Source organism: Myiozetetes cayanensis, unplaced genomic scaffold (assembly GCF_022539395.1).
Source record: "Myiozetetes cayanensis isolate MyiCay16 unplaced genomic scaffold, myiCay2020 scf1, whole genome shotgun sequence".
Classification (NCBI taxonomy): Eukaryota; Metazoa; Chordata; class Aves; order Passeriformes; family Tyrannidae; genus Myiozetetes; species Myiozetetes cayanensis.
In genome coordinates this window covers 85,338,527-85,359,174 of record NW_026086604.1, presented here as the reverse complement: position 1 = coordinate 85,359,174, position 20,648 = coordinate 85,338,527, and the positions used below count along the sequence as shown (strand labels likewise).

At 44.8% G+C, this 20,648-nt stretch overlaps 1 protein-coding gene across 5 annotated transcripts in view; it reads right to left on the bottom strand.

Moving 5' to 3' along the window:
- DSP (desmoplakin) overlaps positions 1 to 20,648 on the bottom strand; it is a 72,547-nt gene that overhangs the window by 33,298 nt on the left and 18,601 nt on the right. For 2 of the 5 annotated variants that reach the window (XM_050309231.1, XM_050309249.1), the window contains exon 1: positions 4,453 to 4,952. The exons of 2 other annotated variants lie outside the window; for them this stretch is intronic. In XM_050309231.1, coding sequence (XP_050165188.1) covers positions 4,453 to 4,652 — 200 coding nt within the window. In that variant the 5' untranslated portion in view covers positions 4,653 to 4,952. Of the gene's footprint in view, positions 1 to 4,452; positions 4,953 to 20,648 lie in introns of those variants that run through there. One more of the 5 variants, XM_050309240.1, reaches the window with a different exon arrangement.

Below are 20,648 nucleotides of genomic sequence, written 5' to 3'. Positions count from 1 at the left end.
CTCAGTTTGCACCCTCACAGGCCCAGTACAGGAGCTGATGTCACCACTGCAGAACCCGAGGGGCAAGGAAGAAAGTCAGCTACCTTCTGCTTTCTCATTTGCTTTCTCCTGCTGCTGAAGACCTACCTGCACACCCCCAGCATAAAATGTGGAGGCTGCTCTGCTTTCTGCCTTTGTTAGTACACATGAAGAGGCCACTGGGTTATCCGGGGAGGGCAGGGGGGTACAATTAGTATCTAGAGAAGCAGGGTGGAGAAGACACAGAAGCATAACCAGCTGTTCCAAGGGGCCTTCCTGCAGCTTCACAGTTCCTTAAAGCTTTGGAAACAACAAAGAGAATGCTCTTGTCTCAAAGATACTATTTGAAACAAATTAGAATAATCCTTGTTTCATTTTCCAAATCCTCCACAAAACCTTTAGCCTTTTGAAAATTCAAAGCTTTTTTTTTTTAATTCATTCAAAAAGTGAAGGAAGCTTTAAAAAGAAAGTCTCTAAGCAGAACCGGAGCATTGAGTGATTCCCATGAACTGAATGAAAGCAAAAAAACAGCACTTCTTGTTCTTCACACTTCCCCCCCTCCGCACAAACTTGTTTGAACAAGCAATAGATTCATCAAGGGATTACCTGGTACAGCCAGGGTAGGCAAGTCAGAAGAAAAACCTGACCTGGAATCTCCATTGTGTGCACACAGCCTGCACACACCACTGGACTAAACCACCACCCATGCGCCACCACCTGCCAGTTGGGTGTGGGTGGGTGCCCCAGAAAGCGCACTGGGCATATGCTGGCTAAAGGTGGTGAATCATAATATCCATAAGAATACAAACCAAAAATTAAAATATTACAACCCATCTTACCCCCTCCCGCCTAATAGCAGTCGAATGCAAGTGTCAAATCATCAAGAATTTCATAACTGGGTTCTCCCCACATGTCTCTGGTCTAACTAGGACCAGTTTTGGCACACCGTGGCCTCGCCAAACTAGTCCCATCTGCCAAGTATGCACATAGACTAAGGCATGATGGCAGGAAACCTCAAAAGACATCTGCATCTGGCAGTCAGGCTCTACATACCATTAGAAACGTGCAAAAATTTAAGAATCACTAGTGAATTACTGAATTATTAAGATCCCTGAGGCTTGGTGCCCTCATGGCAAGCAGGGTTTCACAAGGGATCCTGCCACACCTATTCACAGAAAATCCTCATGCTTTTTCCCACTGGTATGAATCACCAGCAGCAACAGAACCGTTCTACAGGCCACACCTGCCCAGTGCAGCAGGCTGCAGGCGTGCTGCCTCTCCCACCTCCAGTTCTGGGTGCCAAATGCTAGGTCTAGCTTTGACCACGGAAATACACCTCTGCTGGAGAGCAGATGCTCAAAACACAGCAAACCCCCTTTGAGAGACAGAGGCTTTCACACCTGCAAAGGTAAGGAGTTTCAAATCTCACACATGTACCTACAAAACTGTGAGTTGGGAAAGGTACAACCTGACTTTCTCCTCATGGCGTGGCACTGTCACCAGCTGTCACAGAAACCCATTTCTCTGCCAGCCAGAGCGCAGCTGCAGGCTCTGCCAGCATGGCAGGTATTCGGCAGCAATTCAGGCACATTCCTCCCTCTCTGTCTGAGGAGCTCAAAGGGGAAGTTACCCTGCCAGCTCTACCACCACTCAGCTTAGTCAGGACTCTTCAGATCCCTGTGAGATTGATGAGAATGCCAAAAATGTGGCTTTGAGTCAGTTTTCTCCAAGTTTACTTTGTCTGTCAGTTCCTGAAAGTAATGTCAGGACACGGGATGTGAATTTCCAACTCCTTTTTTAACTTGAAGCGCAGAAGTTACCTTAATCCTTAAGCAGAACTGTGTAAATTAAATTGTGTTCATATCATTCAGTGACCATGAATCCTAGGCTATTTTTTTCCATAACCTTAGCAATGACAAATAAAACTGCACAACTTTGCATTTTTTTTTCCTTTCTCTCATAGTTTATCAGACTTTCTATCTCCATAGCAAAGACACTGATAAATATTTGACTGATGAATTGGCAGTTTAGAAGCATGTGACTCACTGTCAAGCTGAGTATCTGTACTAAGGGCCAAGCTCATCCTGAGTTCCCAAGCCAGAAGAAACCGGGAATGTTGTAAAAGCACCTTGCTGAGCCCTAAGGGTAGGGAGAGTCTCATATTGCTCTGTGAGTAATGTAATACTCAGCACAGACTTGTTTGGCAGAATACGCCCCAAAACTTACAAGACTAGACCCTAACTTGAATCCTTCTGCATTTAAACATTAGGGTAGAGTGGTCTGCCTCGTTGGAAAAAGAAGCCTCAGTTTTCTGAGTTCAGTAGATACCACTAAACTTTGGCACTGTGGATGTCAGGCTAAACACAATCATTAAAACCAATTCCACAGATGATGTCCCTGATGCTAATAGCACAACACATACAGGATTTGGTGGATTTTCAGCACACAACACATGTGCAAAATCAGGCATAACTGCCTTTTATCATTAACTGGCAACAACCCCTCATTTTGTATTTTGGGACACATTTTAAATCAGCACTTACTAAAAATAAACCTATGCAACCTCCTTGCCAGAAATGCCTTCCCAAAGAGGAGGTATTAATATTATGTTATAAAGAGTAAATTAAAGGATGCTGATATAAGGTTGTTAACCTTTAGATCAGCTCTGTCCTTTCCACTCTTGAACACTACCTTTCCACCATTGAACACTACCGAAAGAAAAGCCTAACAAACTATAGAGTGGTTAAAAATATGTAACAAAAGCCGAAGAATAATAAATTAAAGGAAGGTATTCCTCCTCTAGATAGATTAGCGCACCAAAGTGTGCAAAAAGAGAACGGCCAGGAAGTAACATGCGCTGCCATTCATTTTTCATGCCTTGCATGTGTCTTGTAAACAGTAAAGCACCACTAGCAAAACAAATCCTCACAAATGCAAGGCAGCAACAGCGTTTGGGAGTCCTAGTATGTGTACTCTCCAATGGTAAAGTGCTGAATTGTTCTAATTATATAGAAATAAATAGGTATTCTCATACTACTGTATTGGTAACTAGATGTGCTCTAGCTGCAATTCATCGTAACTAACTTACCTGCACATACACCAAACCGAAAGTCAGACACAGAACAAAAACTAAGAACCAAGCAAAGTAATAAATAAAAAATACGTAGAATACAAGTTTTGTCATTCATTCGGTGGTCCTCTAGCAACAGGTCTGATATAGCTAAGCAGAGCACTCTGTGCTCTCTAGGATAATCCTAATTATCTACAGCCACTTATAGATTTTGCTGGATATAAAAAAGCCTGCTTGTTCTCATCTGCTGCTTATTATTTACTATGCATATTTAATTCTGGTCCTTCTGCAATCTCATTATGTACTATTCATAAAACCAGGGCTTAAATTTTAACACAAAACACAAGTCAGTGCTTCTGCATCAATTCCTAAATCAGTGGCATCAATAATTAGATCCAACAGGTTTAATACAGCCATTCCATGCATGTAATCATGAGCAGTGTTTTGTACAGGTGCTGAATCAAACAACTGCTCTTTCCTTAGGTGACTGTAACTGCTGCCTGCTTTTCAGTCCTGTGAACCAGCTAAGGAGATTAAAGGAGAAGTCTTCATGACCACTGCACTTATTTTTCATACATTCACAGGACCACTCTGCTCCAAAAAGTCCTTGCCAGACATGACACGCACAGATTGCTGGTACAGCTGCATCCACAAGTGCAGGCATTCTCCAAGCCAGGATTCACAGCCGGCACCCTGCCTACAAGAGCTTGACTGTGTCTGCAGCAACAGGGCAAATAGGAAGTTAAAATGAAGGGGAGGAAAGCAGACCTTGCTTGTTACACATCTTTGCTCCCTGGCACTAAATGTCAGTGATCACCCTATAAAATATCATAACTTAAAACTCCCAAGCCTTAAACAAGCTAGAAACAAACTCAAAAATGAACAAGAGAAAAACTCCCACTAGTTAAAATGGTTTTATAGTCCTAGTTATTGCAACTACTGGGGAGGACAGTGAGCACAGAGCCTGGGTGTATGGGGTATAAAGCAATTCACCTCAGTACAGCTTTGTTTTACGTCACCGAGCAAAGACGAGGTTTATCAGCAGAGAACTGTTGGGTCACTACAGCCAGCACGGACCCGCTTACAGCTCTGAGTGGAAAGGGAAGACGCATTGCTTTTTAATCCTGTTACTCTCTTCAAGGAGAGTCACCACCAAAAGTGTTCTGTTTGTGTTTTTAATAAGTTCTTCGCTTGCGTTTAAATGCCTTTTAGAAGTAAAAAAAGACTCCTCAGGGAGGAAGAGGAAAAAAAGAGACTTGCAAGCTTGCACACCTAGGAAATCAAACCGCGAGCAGGCTCACGGCATCTCTCCGAAGGCGGCCCCGAGCCGGCGGGGCCGGGGGGGCGGCTGGACCCGCACCTACCCGTATCCGTCGGAGGCGTAGTCCCCCCCGTAGGTCTTCTGGTAGTAGTAGGTCTTGTGGGTGTGGGTGCCGCCGCCGCCGCCGCCGCCGCCCCCCACCACATGGGAGCTCATCTCGTAGCGCAGGTCGGTGCCCGACTCTGCCCGCGCCATCCGTCCCAGGGTGTTGATGCGCGGGTGGGACCCGCCGTTGATGCTCATGGCAGCGGGGGAGCCGCCGGGGGCGAGAGGGGGCGAGGGGCAAAGCCACGGACAGACTGACCCAGACCCGACGGGGGGAAAGGCATTCACCGCCGGGAGCGCCCGCCGCGGTGCCGCCGCTCCCTCGCAGTCCACCGAGGGCCGGGGAAGGGCCGAGAAGGGCCGGGGGTCGGGGCAGCCCGCAGGTGAGGGCTGGGCAGGGGCGCCGCGAAGCGCTGTGCGGTGCCGGGCGGGCGGGCGGCGGAGGCTGCTGCTGGTGGCGGCGGCGGCGGCAAGAGCGGAGGTCCCGTCTCGTCCCCTCCCCGCCGGCAGAGGAAAGGCGAGGCCACACCTTTCGTGGAGGTTTTAAGCGGCGCCCCTGGGCGTGGGGCCGCCGCCTCGCCTGCGTCCTCCGCGCCTCCTCGGCGGCTGCCACGGGATTCTCCGCGGCCCCGGCCCCCGCCCCGCCGCGCCCGGCGGTGGTGTCGCTCCCCAGTGGCCGCCCGGGCACCGCAAGTGCTCTCTCACCATCGCACCCGTGTGTTGTCCACCTTCCTGGGTGCGCACGCTGCCCTCGTGAGTTGCCAGTGGAGGCTGGAGCCCATTGGAAACTCCCTCCCGACCTGTACCGTACCTACTGGCTTGCCCTTGCCCTGTGGCTGTGGCCGAGGCGGATGGACGGGACCGGGGTGCCCTCGGCACCAACCACCCTTGTGCCACCCCGGAAAGCAATCGGCACCTGGACAAGGCAGCGCAGGTTAAATCGGCACCATTACGTCCAGGAGGGGTCTGGTCCGCTGGCAGCTGCCCTCTCCTCTTAGCATCACAGGGTGTTGATGCTCGTCGGGAAAACAACGTGCATGTTCCATCAATTCCAAAATACACGGGGTCCCACATTCACAAGGGCTTTGGGCACTCCAAGCCCAGTGCATTTCTGAAATGGCACTGAAACTTGTGAACCAGCGCATGAAAGGTTGGAGTAGTGCTGATTGCATGTGCTGATTGCGTTTGTGCACGAGAAAGAGGATATTCAGAAACGGGCATTCAAACTGACTTTTCCCCTCGTTTTTTCATTATTCCTGTTTTCTGGTGCTCTGAAAGTTATGCTTTGCTCTTTAAAAAGTATAAAATAAGGCAGATCCTAGGAGACAGTAATTTTAACACATTTGTGTGTGTAGAGGGTGTCGACAAAGGCAGTTTGCTGTAGGATGCCCAGCAGTGCCTTTGTTACCAGCCGTTGACCACTGGATTAGTCTCAAGGATTGACTGGCAACTATTTCTTAACTACTCTCAGTGGCACTACCTGAGCTGGTCTGGCCACTTGTCCATGGTGTTAGAAAACAAAGATGGACAGGTTTTAGGAAGTAGCAGTCACTCATGAATAACCCTGTCAAGCTTTTCTGAAATAATCCTGAGGCTTTCATCCCAGTGTGCAGTACGGGAGCCAGCCACCTGATGCTCTCCGACAACATGTGTGCTGGAAGTTTTTTAAACTTGCGTGAGATCACCAGCAGCCCACACCATGCATAAATTCTTGGGCCCGTTTCTGTCTTTTCTGCACTGATTTTTTTCCTGGTATTTTAAATCCAAGTGATAGGCCACGAGACAGTAGGTAACAACTACATAAACATATCAAAGGAAAAGACTTTCTAAATTATTCAAGAGAAAAACTGAATGAGAGCAGTTCTCCCCAGTGCCACTGAAACTGCTGGGGCTCTGTGGGAGCACCACCGTACAGGTTACGTGAGAACCTGACCTGCTGCTGGAGGTGATGGGCAAAGTCTAGTGTAGTGGAGGCATCAGAGCTACTCCAGGCAAACGTGGGATTGCTTGGCCCTGAAAGGCATCCTGATGGCACCGCCCGGAGCTGTACGGAGTGCTACAGAGAGGCAGAATGCAAGTCGGCTATTACATGTGAAGTCATGCAGTGACTTCTATATTGTAATGTATGTGCAGTATTATATATAATGTGAATCATTATATATGAGTGCATATATATATACACACACACATGCATGCATATATATTGTGTATATATGTGGATTTGGGATGCTGTTTTGAATACAGATTACATCTGCACAATTTGATGATTTGACATTACATTTCAAAGTCATCAGGGAGCAGAATACAGAAACAGTCAGGATGAGTAAGAAAAACAAATAAAGAGGCTTAATGCTATGAAGAGGGAAGAAGGAAGGTAGAAAACAGATGTGGAAAAGGAAAGAAATTCAGAATGAAGGAAACTTGAACTCTATGCCTTGGTACTCCACTCCAAACTTTTTGAAACGTAAATACAAATCTCTGAATTAGTACCACCAGTGTATATAGAAGTCAGATTTTGTGAGTGGTGGTGTATCAAGCCAGGCATTTATATTTAGACATATAAACACAAAATTTGGTTGTTTGTTTGTTTGTTTTTCAGCAAGTCCCTAAGAAAGCTGTGCATTTATATTTATGTGTATTTAGAAATCCAAACATACTACACTGATCTGAGGTTCTTGCTGAGTTTTGGCACCACCTCCAGTCAGCCCCACCTTTCAGCGTGGACTGGTGTGCCAGCTCAGTGAGACATGCCATTATCTGTGATAGAGACAGCATGTGTGTGATACACCCAGAGGCCTGGATGAGTCACTGTTACCTGGACACAGAAGAGTGTACTTAAATAGAAAGTGGATTCTGGTGGTCCTACTTTCACAATTAGCCCCACTGAAATGTAGAGGAGAAGACAAGACTGAACTGATACTGAAAACAGCACAGTGCTCCTATCTTAAGTGTTTTCATAGACAGAGAAATTAAAGAAATAAATGTAAATAATTAAATGCTGAAAGAGTTGGTATTTCCTTGGTGCTTACCCTAGGTGGACTCAGTTATCTTGAAGCAGGGTCAAGTCACATAGATATTGTTTAAAATGCATGAAAATACCAGTGTCACAACTGGAAGATCTCTTTGACATCATGGAGTTTTTGAGTGCAGATGTCCAGGAACTGCAAGCTGCAGTTTCTTAGCATAAGGTATCCCTCCCCATGGCAGTGGGGTTGGAACTAGCTGATCTTTAAGGTCCCTTCCAACCCAAACCAGACCATGGTTGTACAATTTTCCTCCCAAGGAAGGAGAGAATGATATGTAGTAATTCTGAGTTTATAGTTCATCTCCCTTAGCAGAATTCTGTCTCCTAAGGTAAGGATCTATTAAAACTGTGTGGGTCTTACGAGACCCTCTTTAAGCAAGTTAGTCTAGAGGACATGAATATTCCCTCCAGGCACCTTAACCCAAGCTAAACTCAAGGTCTGTGCTGTAGCCCCTAATTTGCCTCCCTTAGAATTGCAGAGACCATGAAGATATTAGGAGAAAGCAGTTCCAAAGAGGCAAAGTGTCTGCACCTGACAACTGCTTTAGTAAACAGAGAGAAGCTCCTTTATACAAAATACTAATGCTTGGCACATCTCTTTAGTTTTCATAAAAGGCTCCTTTCCAACCACAGACAGCGTACCCAGAAGCTCTATTTTAGGCTTAGGCTGCTGGATAGTGGGTCTTTAACTATTCAGGACACTACTTGAGCTGAACTTAACGTGCTGTGTTGGTCCCTGTCTATATTAGGGGAAACACCTATATTTTATCTTAAGAACTGAATTCCCAAGGGCACACTGAAATTCCCCCCAATGGCTTGTTAATTCATAGCTTTTGACAGTAGTTGCCAGCCCCTCCTATTTCACATGCCCTCCTCTGGGCTTATTTAATGGCATCTTCTACTTAATGCCCTCCTTTCCTGGATAGGAACCAAATAAATTTAAAATAGCTGAAACATATTGATAATCAGTGACATCTGACATTCAAAGTACAAATCTGAGTATGACTTGATAATTGATTTCCATTATTGTAGCTTGTGAAAAAACAGGTCTGGCCTTCCAAACAGATCGAATCATCCAGGTAAACCAGCATGTGACTCCTGTGTTCCTAACTCCTACACTTTTGGGCAGTAAGGACAAGTTTGCACGTGCAAGTCACTAATCTGGCTGTGCGTCTTTGCAAGGTGCTTGCTATGCACCAGCACTCCTGTGCAAGGGCTGCCTGGGAAGCAACAGCGTAGGCTGAGTGGCAGCGTTCACAAAGTCCATGTTTGTGAAGATGTGAATGCCAGTCCTGGGAATTTCCACTTCCTCACTTCGCTCAGATGGAACTCTCCACAGAAAACTGACAAGTCAACACTGCTGAATCCACAGTCTGAGCTCTTCCATGCATGTGAGGAGAGGCTGGTGCCAGTAGGATCACCTCTATAGCAACTGCAGACATGTTCTGAAATGTCATTAATAACAAACTGAGAGGGCTCAGACATCTTATTCGGCTACATCCCTGTCATGGGAAAGATATATCTTAAATGCACTCAAATGGTGCCTAATTATGGGCAGATTTAGAGTGCCCTCCAGCAAAACCCACTTTAAAATGTAGATATGCCACAGGGAGTGTTTGGAGAGGATAGGGAATGACAAGGTGCTCACTCTGAGCCTGTGTCAAGTCCTAGTCAAGCCCAGAATTGCCTACCAAGAGCTGCCATTTCCAGGTCCCTGGACACTCACTGCACTCATTTCAGACAGTCCCTGGAATATTATGATCTCAGTCTTTAGTAAGGTTAAAAAAAAAAAAAAAAGTCTTTGAATTCATCAGGAGAGAATGCATCTTAAGACTGCACAATTCCTTCTACACCATGCAAAAGTAGAGGGTGTGGTAAGGGATGTGTCAGCCTTGTCAAACCTGACTGACTACTCAGACAAAAAGTTTCAGGATGCCTCACTGTTGTGCTTCAGGTGGAGGAGACCAGCACGTGACATTCTTTTCCCAGCATGGTCCCACCATGACCCACAGAGCATGCACACAGTATTTCTACACAGCTCTTGATTTCATATGGCTGCAAGTGGAGCACCCCCAACAGTACAAGGTCTAAATATTTAACGTCACATTATTTTAGTTCCTTCAATGGCTTCCTTCACCATTCTCTTTCATCAACACATGGTGACACTTGCTGGAGCTTGAGAAGTTAACATATAGCAAGATACTTTATAGTGCTGAGAGCAATACAGGGCAATTCTTTAGTAGTGGGACAAAAATCTTTTCAGCCACACGGCACGTATGCAAAATGCATTCATTTGTGAGGATGAATTATTTTAATAAAACACAATAATTCGTGTTAGATACCACAGAGCTGCTCAGCCACGTGCAGCGCAAGGTGAGAAGCGGGGTAGTGAAAGCTCTCAAGGGATCTTGACACTTGCTTCACACTGGTGCTGCTCTAATTTACACCCAGGTGTCTTCAAACCCAAGGGGATAAGGACCACCATGATTTCATTGACTTCTTCTTGGAAATGGGAGTGAAGGGTCAAATGGGAGCTGCTACAGTAGCCCTGTAGACACCCAGGGTCCCCCCTCATTAGAGTGAATATTCCATCAGCAAGGCTGTACATCGTAATAGATGTTTGTCATCCCAACATGTCAAATAACTGGGTTATGGCACTGGTCTGGGGCACTGATAGCCTTATTAAAATGTTACCACCATAATTAAAAATACCTTGTAACTTTTAAGAGGGAACACCAGATCAGAGAAGTTATAAAGGTTCCAAGTATCTTTACCAACTTAATGGAGAAGGGTGGGACTTTAAAAACAGATTTTCATGCACATCTCCCCTGTGCTGAACTTTTATAGTGTATAATAGGCTGTGGAGGAAAATGGAGAATTAGATCCAATATATAAAAAAGAATACCAACTTTGCATTCAGTTTTGCAAGCAGACCTGTCATTTTATGTTCAATTTGTGGGTCATACCAGAACTACTTTGATAACAACCAGGAAAAATAAAGATTCAGTTCTTTACTGTGCCAGAAGCTCTGCTTCTCACAGCTGAGGAGTGGAGGTGTCATCCTTATAGGAATATTTTGTTCTCCAAAACCCCGAGGCTATGGAGGGCAACTTATCTTCCAGTAGAATTGGAAACCTCCTCACCAAGATACCCGATGTACAAATTCCAGATGTTATCACATCGTTATGTGCTCCAACTGTGCTTGCTTGTACACCCAGTCAGCAAGAGCTCACCACACCAAAGGGACCTTGCACTGCTTGGTAAAGGCAGCATTAAGAATTGATTTGTGCTGAAAAAAGCTTTTCAAATGTATAAAACTTGACTTAAGAAAGTTTCCTAAGAGTCCTTTTTATTCTCATCATTTAACAGGGTATATTATGTTAGTATAAAGTTTGCAGTACAAGTGAGAAAAAAAAGGAGGTAGACTTTTTCATCATACACACATCCCTTAACTCTCTAAAGACAAATTCAGAAGTGAGAAGCTGAAGTTAGATTCTCTCCTCCCTCCACCTGAGTCATGTTGATCAGAAATAAGAGCTCTCTTATTCCAGCTATATTCTCATCCATTATAAAAGCACAACCATTGCTATAACTCTTTTAAACCTCAAGTACTTGTCATCAGAGGGACCAGAATACTACAAGGCAGCCACCGGGGATCATGTGAAACATCCCCTGTAAAACGTCTGTGATTACCGCAGCTTTCAAGATGTGACAATGTAAAAGTGGAACTGTGCTCCAGTCTAGACCAAATTCCAGTGCTGCCTAAGTTTCACTCGGACTCCCAGCAGAGTATGCTCCTCCTCCTCAGTCCACAATTAGTGCTACAGTGTTGCTGCTCAGCATGCAGGAGCTGGTGTGCTTTGCTCCCTTTCCTCAAACACATACACGAACCTTGTAATTCAAATAGCAGAATCAATTGCATTTAGTTTTCTGCCTTCTCATTCCCTGCTCCATGTAATTATAAAAGTCTGATAAAGAGACCAAAGAATTAGAGCGCTAATATGATGAGATGGTAAAGAAGCTACTTTGCATTAATGTTTTCTTCTCAGCTCGCCATCTGATTTGGATGTGTCTGTGGTTATTTATGATATCTTCTCTATGTAAGTAGTTCTGAGTAAGATGTAGGAAATAAAATTACTGTTTTATTTCCTCTTTTTCTGTTCAGATCCACTTTTCTGTTAGAGTGATTTAGTTCCCTTTAGGACACAACCAGCTGTTTCCATAAAAATGCTCACCTTTTGCCTGACTAGCAGCATAAGAACCAGCAAGGCTAACATCTGTAGTGGGTTTGCATGGCCAGGTTTTTGGAGCTTGGGAGGCTGCAGGGGTGGCTTCTGTGAGAAATTGCTGGAAGCTTCCCCCATGTCCAGCAGAGCCAACACCAGCCAGCTCCAGGACAGACTCGCTGCTGGCCAAGGCCGAGCCAATCAGGAGTGACAGTAACACCTCTGGGATAAAATATTTAAGAGGGAAGAAGTTATTGTGCAGAAGCAATTGCGGCCAGAGAAGAGTGGAGTGAGAATATGTGAGAGGAACAACTCTGACAACACCAAGGTCAATGGAGAAGGAGGGAGAGGAGTTGCTACAGGCACTGGAGATGAAGTTCCCCTGCAGCCCATGATGAAGACCATGGTGGAGCAGGCTGTTCCCCTGCAGCCCATGCAGGTCAATGGAGGTGCAGAGATCCACCTGCAGCCCGTGGAGAAGACCCACGCCAAAGCAGGTGGATGCCTGAAACAAAGGCTGTGAACCTGTGGGAAGCCCACACTGGAGCAGGCAGGAAGCCCACACTGAAGCACCATGGAGAGAGGAGCCCATGCTGGAGCAGGTTTCCTGGTAGGACTTGTGATCCCATGGGAGACCCATTCTGGAGCAGGCTGTGCCAGAAGGACTGCACCTCCTGAAAAGGTGACCCATGCTGGAGCAGTTTGCGCAGAACTGTTGCCTGTGGGATGGAGTCATGTTGGAGAAGTTTGTGGAGGGCTGTCTCCCATGTGAGGGACCCCATGCCGGAGCAGGGGAAGGACTCTTCTCCCTGAGCAGTGGCAGAAACAACGTGCCATGAACTGACCTTAACCTCCATTCCCCCTATCCCCGCACTGCGGGGAATGAAGAGGTAGAGCCTGTGAAGGAGGACAGGGTGGGAGGAAGGTGTTTTTAAGATTTATTTTACTTCTCATTATCCTGCTCTGATAATAAATTCAATGAATATCCCCAATTTCAGTCTGATTTGCCCATGACGGTATTTGGTGGGTGATCTCTCCCAGCCTTTATCTCTGTTTATGAACATTTTGTTATATTTTCTCTCCCCTGTCCAGTTGTGGAGGGGAGTGATAGAGCAGCTTAAAGTGGGTGCCTGGCATCTAGCCAGAGTCAAACCACTACATAAAAAATTACTCTAATGGGAAACAAGGAAGAAAAAGGATTACTTCATGTTAACCTTTTTGGCATAGCTCTGAGCTCTTATGCTGGCACTAAGGGATTGACAGCTCTCCCTATGTTCTTCTGTGATAGCTCTCCTTATTTATATTTATATTCCTGGGAAATCACCTCCAAATGGCATTGTAGGAAACCAGATCAACTCACTGTACAAATGCCTCCTTGTGCACAGGTCTCAGGGAACTGAATGTGCCCAAGTAGAGTTTAAAACACCTGTGAACAGATATTGGAAGACCATTCAATGTGGAACACTATGTAACACACTGTATATGTGATTTCCTTCAATATAAGCAGAAATTTCACTTGTTCTTGGTACTCTGTTAAATGTAGTCTGAGTTTAAATTAAAGTCCAGTCATGGCAGTTGTATGACAAGTACGGCCTCACCTCCAGGACAGACTCTAGCCACATCCTTGAAAAAAAGTTTTGTCTGCAAGAAAGCAATAAAATAGTAATTATGAACTGGACTACTGTTTACAGCACTGCGCTTTCTTGTGCCTTTATAGCTAGCGCACTTTGTTGATGCAGACAAGAAGAAGAGGAACCACAACCTGGCTCTTCTGGAAGAGGCAGGAGCACCCAGGGCTTGCTCCACCTGCCTCTGAGCTGGGCAAAGGGCACATGGGGAGTGGCATGAGACACTGTGCTCAAGGAGAGCTCCTGTGCAGCAGTGCTGGGGGAAGAAGGGATTCTTATGTATATCAGATATATTTTGCTGTGAAGTTTTGCCTGCATCATGTCATCAGGCCATAAGTTTTTCTGGACTTCTGTGTGTGAGCACTGACTAGAACTGGAAAGTTCCTGATATCACTAGGACAGCACCAGGGATTCTAGATACTGAATGACTTAAGCAATAAAGTCTCCCTTACCACCTTCAACAAAAAATCACAGAAGGGTGTGGGTTGGAAGAGGTGTAAGAAGGTCTGTAGTTTGACCTCCTGTTCAAAGCCCATTAGCTTTGACAACAAAGCTTTGGGGTTTTGTCCAGCAAGGTCCTGAGAACTTCTGAGGATGTTGCCTGCACAACCTCACTGCCTGTCCCACTGCTTGTTGTCCTGATGGGGAAGAGTTTATCTTCATACCTGATTGTACCTTCTCTTGTTTCAGTTTATGCCCACTGTCTGTTGTCCTCTCCCCAGGCACCACTATGAAGAGATTTGCTGTTTTATGGATACTGACAGGCTGCTTTTAGCTTCCCCTGAAGATGTCTCATCCCTGGGCTGGACAAAGTGTGGTCCCTCAGCCCCTCCTCAGGAGACCAGCTCCAGAGGGCTGGTCTCCAAACTCCAGCCGTCTTAGTGGCTTAGTAACAAGTTTGTTAAGCAGTGCTGCAATCTGGATGCAGTACTCTATATGAATCTAATGAGTCTTTCACAGAGGGGGATATGCACTGCCCTGCATCCAGCGACTGGTTCAGGCTTTTGGCGTTCCTTGCTGCCAGAGCATGCTGCTGGCTCACATGCAGCACACTGCACAGCAGCACCCCTATGTCCTCTCCTGCAGAGCTCAGCAGCAGCCTGTATTGTTGCAAGGAGCTACTTCACCCCAGTTCCAGGGCCTTGCATTTGTCCTTGTCAAATTTCATGAGGTTCCTGTTGGTCCCTTCCTCCAGCTCTCTGGGTCTCTCTGAGTGGCAGTTCTGCCCTGGTGTGTGTCAATTGTTCTCCTCAGTTTGGTGTCAGCCAAATGATGATGAGGGTGCATACTGTCTTCACTTTCACATCACTGACAAGGATAATAAATTGCCAGAATAGATCCCTCAAGAACTCTGCTTGTAAAGGCCTCCAGGTAGAATATGAACCCTTTAAGCTCAACAAAGAAGGCAATTTTTCACCCATCTACTAATCCATCTGTCCAGATCATAATATTCCAGCTTAGATACAAAGGTGCTGTAGGAGATCATGCCCAACATTAAGTTAAAGTCAAAGGAGATAAAGCGGATAACAACCACTGCTCTTCCCTTATCGCACAAAACAATCAGTTTGGTCAAGCAGGGGAAATTCCCAGTCAATATTAGGGAAAATAAGTTTACCATGAGGGTAAACACTGAATCAAGTGCCCAGAAGGGCTGTGGAGTCTCCACCCTGGAGATACTCAAAACCCAGCTGGGCAAGGCCCTGAGCAACCTGCTCTACCTGGACCTGCTTTGGGCAGGAGTGGGATGAGAAACCTCTAGAGGTCCCGCAAAGCCTTTGTCATGTGATGATTTAACTTTGGTAAATCCATGTTGACTACTCCCAATCACCTTCTTCTCATTCATGTAACAAAGTGTTCACGTTCACCACAATCCATCAGAAAGGTTTGGTAACTGCACGAACACAACATACCTGCCCTGGAATTTCCTTATTCCAAAGGGCGTAAATTGCCTGCTTCATTATTCATAGCATTACACACAAATTGTAGCAGACTCATAGAGATCCTGATACTTCTGCCTTTTGGGTGGAAAAAGACAAGATTTTCCCTAGGGGATTTTTTTAAATTTAATTCTTGTTGCTGGATGATAACTATTAAGAGAAGGTAGAGCTGTCAGCGTTGTTTTTATAATGAAAGAATAAGATGTGTCTATGTGTTATTGATATTCACATTCAAGCATGCTAAAACACAAGTTGGTCATAATTTTCCCAGTAACAATAGTGATGAAATTCTTTCCGAAAAAACTCCCCTGTATTTTGGCATCCCTGAGAGATCCCAAATGAGCCAAACAAATGAGACGAGACAACATAATGGATATGCTAACATCAGAAATGTAACAAGCAGAAAACAATGCAAAATTCTTATGAGTAAATAGCAAACAATCTGATTTACAGCTTAAGATTAATGTTCATTGCTCACAACAATATGTTGTAAAATCATCAAGCATCATCCTTAGGACACATCTACACTATCATTGTGGTTTGCTCCCTGTTTCACTCCTGGGCCCCTCATTGTCCATACCACTTACATGCTGGTTTGTCCCCAGGCTCCTACATTGAGAAAATCCACTCGCTCCCTCCCAGAGGGCACAAAATTCCCAAGTCCCAGCTCCAAGAACACAAGGTGTTCCACTGCTTGGTAGGTCAGACTTTTCTTCCCAAGGCGGTCAGGGTTTACTTTCCAAGCAGACCACGGACTGTGTAGGCTCACTTGCAGTCTCTTGTCATACTGAGATATTCATTTTGCTGTGGTGCTTCATCTGGAGCAGATGAGCAGTTTTATGCAGGGCTACCGGAAGGCTGCTCCAGGGGAAGCTGTGGGAACAGCTGAAGGAGGTGCAGCACGTAATGGCTAAAATTGAAGATTTCTCAGGAAGGAAGGAGACTATTACCACAAAGAGTGGATGGAAGAAACCTGCCGTTGTACTGTGACTGCTCAGTATTTTTAAGGGAGAATGTATTTCTGTTTCCTGGCTAGAGGAATGCTGCATGCAGGGCCCACGTGTGATTGCACTGTACCAGAGGCAGCCTGCAACCCACCCTTGGGGCTCACTACCCACCTGTGGGGTTGCCCACGATCAGGCAAGAAGCCTGGGGGATAGTTTCAACCAAATGCCAACAGCCATGTCACTCCAGCAGCAGGGATTTAGCATGGCTGATGACCAGAATGTGCCTCTGAGGTCTCAGGCAGCTACATGCTGATACTGCATTGCTGTCGTGACACTGCCATTACCACCTGAGCTGGCGCCACTAAACAAAGCCCAGTGGAGTCCACCCATGCTGCACCTTCAGCTGGTGTGTGGACATGCACTGAGTGGCAGATGATAATCAGTGCAGTGATGCATGACATCAGCTGTCCCTCCTGTCACCGCCTCCTCACCCTCCCTAAGGATCTTGCATCCCCTCTGTGGATATAGTCCTTAACCGAAATGGTCCACTGTTGTTTTAGCAACAGTACCTCTGCAGCAACACCAGTTAGGATTTTGTGTATGTTGGCTGACTCTGTTTTAACTGCCCCTTCGACTAATCTTGCTCTGATTTGTGCTAAAAAACCCCTGTTTTCTTTGGAATTCTCAAACCACTAGTAAAGAAAGGGATCACTCCTGTAGCAGCAGCAGGAGATTTCCCTACAACCATTTCAGATTTCAAACAAACAACAAACATTTCAGATTTCTGTCATAAAACCTGGTTTCTGTTTTTCTGTATGTTCACTGAAGGCTGGATCCTTCGTACATGGAGACGCTGTACTCCTTAGCATTATGCCTGTGAGAGGTCTGTGGGATGTCCCGGCTTAAGATAATACCTGTCATATATACATTAATGCAGGCAGAGCTACTTTTAAATAAACACACAAAAAGTCAGACCTAGAGGTCCCCAGCATTTTCATGTTCTGCATTGCTATAAGCTCCTTTCTAGTTTCACATGTCCTAAAGAAGATCAGGTTTTGCCTATCAAATTGGCTGATGGGTGCATTCTATATGCACTACTACATATTTCATGAACAATGAGAATAAAAACATCCTGCTCCAGAAGGGCAACTGAATTCATTCACTCATTTGTTCGTTGGTCTGCATTTCCTTCCCCTTTATCCCCTTTTTCTGCAGATTTTGACAAGTTTCCATAGCTAAAAATCCAGTGTCAAATTTACACCAGCATACTGAAAAATCCACTGCCGTGTGCCCTTGGTTTTGATGGGAGTAGCCCATCAGGGTGCTTGTTCTAACATGCGTGATACAATTTTTGCACCAGCAAACAAGTTTTTATCTAGCACGCAGAACTTATTCAAAAGGTATTACTTCTGCTGGGACTAGAGGCAGGAATGAGTCACATCTGTTTAATACGCATGAAGTGCCCTGCCCCAAGGAGTGCCTCTGTTTTCCTCCCCTCCCTGTCTCGCGCGCTCTCTCTCAAGCCTTAATTGTCTTGAGTTATAACGCTTTTGAGAAATCACTCTTAAAATTATGACTCCTGTTAAAGTTAATTAGACATGAACTCCGGCCAGGAGAGCAGGCATAGTTTCATAATTGTTATTCTAGCTGAAACCAGAAGGATTCCCTGACCACAAGAAGTTCAAAGGACCAGCAGCAAAAGGAAGAGATAACCTCCATTTCCAGAGAACACCCTCTTCACTTGGGATGCCAGCGGATTTATGACATGAGCTTTGCTCTAATTACTGTTTGGGGTGGAATCTCTCACGTTGATAAACAATAGGGTTTCTACAGGGCTGAAATTTGCAACAGCACCACATATTTAGGCAGAAGCATTAAAGCAACACACATTCGGCGTATTTCAGAGTCTTCTGTCCTTGGAGCTGAATATCACCCTGAAAGAGGCGGTGTTGCCCTATCTGATCCATTTGGGGAAAAAATTAGGCTTCAGTGAGGTCACATCATTTTAACAAGCAAAATGTAGTCATATTTACAAATTTACAAACCCAGGAGACATTTGAATGTGCAACACTTAAGAAAGCAAGGGAACTTTATACAGACAATATTTATTTATATAGAAATAAAGACAAAGCAAACTAATAACCTAAACCTGCAATGGGACAACAATAATTGTGAGACTGTACTCAAAAACAGCCCGTGGCAGAATTCCCATTGACTTTATTGACTAAACTCTCACCCCACAGATTTTTCTTAAGCTGCTTCCACATATAAAATTAATTTCTAAGTCCTTTCAAAGATGAATCATATTCTTGTTTGAACATATATTGAAATATATTTTATTATATTGAAATAATATAATATATTGAAATATTTAGCATCAACAGTGTATTTAACGATTTATAAATGTGCACAGAAGAGCCTTTGCCCAAAGTTCACCACAGTCTAGGCAAAATAGAGGCAGAACAGATTCAGAAGAGCATAACAGCTACGTAATATAAACATTGATCGTATAAACAGACTTACAAATACGGAGATGGATGGAGAAACATTTCAGATGCCGACGTTTAAAGGGTCCACACATATACAGAAGGTTTTGGAAAAAAGAGAGGAAGGTCATATGACGCAGTGTCAGGATGAAAGCCAGTTTTGTTAGAAGGCACCAAGCTGGGCTCTGTTAAACGCACATGGTATGGTCTATGGTCAGGAGGGAATCTGGAGCAGCGTGAGAGCAAGATAAGGAAGGAATGCGTGAGGAGATACAGAGACAGGGGGTCAGGAAGGGCATTACTTGTTAAAGCAAGAGGCTCCAAACTCAGTGCAGAGAGACAGGAAAACCTGCAGAGCAGGATTGTGAGGGGCATCGTGGTATGAAGGAAGGGTGACTTCAGCAATAGATGCACTCAGGATAATCCATGACAAGAAGCAAGGGTTTGAGGAAATACCATTTTAATTTTTCCTACAAGTTTTAAATAAAGATGGTTTCTGTTAAAAGAACACATTTTGTCCTTTTTTTAAAGGATTCAAGAGAAACTTTCCATGTCTCAGATTGTACCTCCCCAGACCTTTTGACATTCTCTCTCTCTTTAATACCCACAAGGAGAGGCTCCTTCTTGCAGAAAGGAGCAACACAACATATTTCTGCTTGCAATGTACACGTTTTCTATGAATGTAATATATTTTTAGCAGAGGGCAGCTCAACCCTATACTAAGGATTTACTTCGTTAGAACTGTGGTACAGCTTGAGCCTTAGCACAGTTAAGCAAGCAACACAAAACCTTGGAATGCAACTTGGAGATTCAGAAGCAATGGGCGGGCACAGAGCTAAAAGCAGACTTGATTGCTGCATGAAACCCAGCAAGTTTACAGAGACCCAGGATCCCACAGCCTCCACAGCTTGCAAACGTGCAGCTCGTGCCTCCAGCAAAAGAGAGCAGTGGACTGCCAGCCCTGCAACTGCAGGAATCTCAATTTGCTTCAGGTAAAGGATATTTTTTCCACGCCTTCTTCTCAACTGTGAAAGCCCTCAGACTCTGCCAGGAGATCAGCGAACCACCCCCTTGCAGAAAAACAGCTAACACAATAAACAGATGGATATGACAGCACGAAAGAGGCTGAAAGAGAGGTAACAGAGATGGTTTTTTAGGTCATGGCCTACCCTGCATACAGCCATAGCTGAAAACAGATGGCTACTTTTCACAGAGATGAACATTTTAAAGCCAGAAGGAACTGGTTCAATAATATAATTAATCCCTGGCACAGGACAAACTATGTAATCTCACCTTGTAAATCTAATCTTGAATCAAACCTATATTATGTGGCTGAGTTAAAGCATAACTCTTGGAAAGATAGGCAATCCCAATTTTACTTCAAATGACTGTATGACAAGGGTGGTTAAGAGCTTCAGGGGAAAGACCCTCCTCAAAGTATCATGGTCTATGAAGCTGACAGTTTAATCCTATCCCTGGATTAGCATGCAGTCCTGCCTTGCTATGGGAGAAGTTGCACCTTGTATGGGACCAGCTGGGAAAGCTTAGGTGGGGAAAAAAAGAGCCATGATAAAGGGATACTGAGGTGGAAATCTTGTCTATCTTTCCAGCCTCATTACTTGACCTGACAAAAGACTTTTAGTCTTTTAACAAATCTTGTTTCTCTTTTATCCTTAAATCATCCCAGCTACCACAGTTCTAGTCCTGCATCTTGCATCTCACCTCGGAAAACAGCACACTCTAAAAAATGTCTTTCAACAAAAGAGAAAACCACAGCAAAATAACCAAGCATATCGCACCCCCACTACATGGCTCGTAGCCAGGTAGGATGGTCTCAAGGTCTCTTATTAAGCATTGTGTAAATAACAAACATTTGATCTTATAGACTTAAAGATGGACTCAAACAAACAGATCATGTGCTCATATACATGTTGTCCATCTCCTG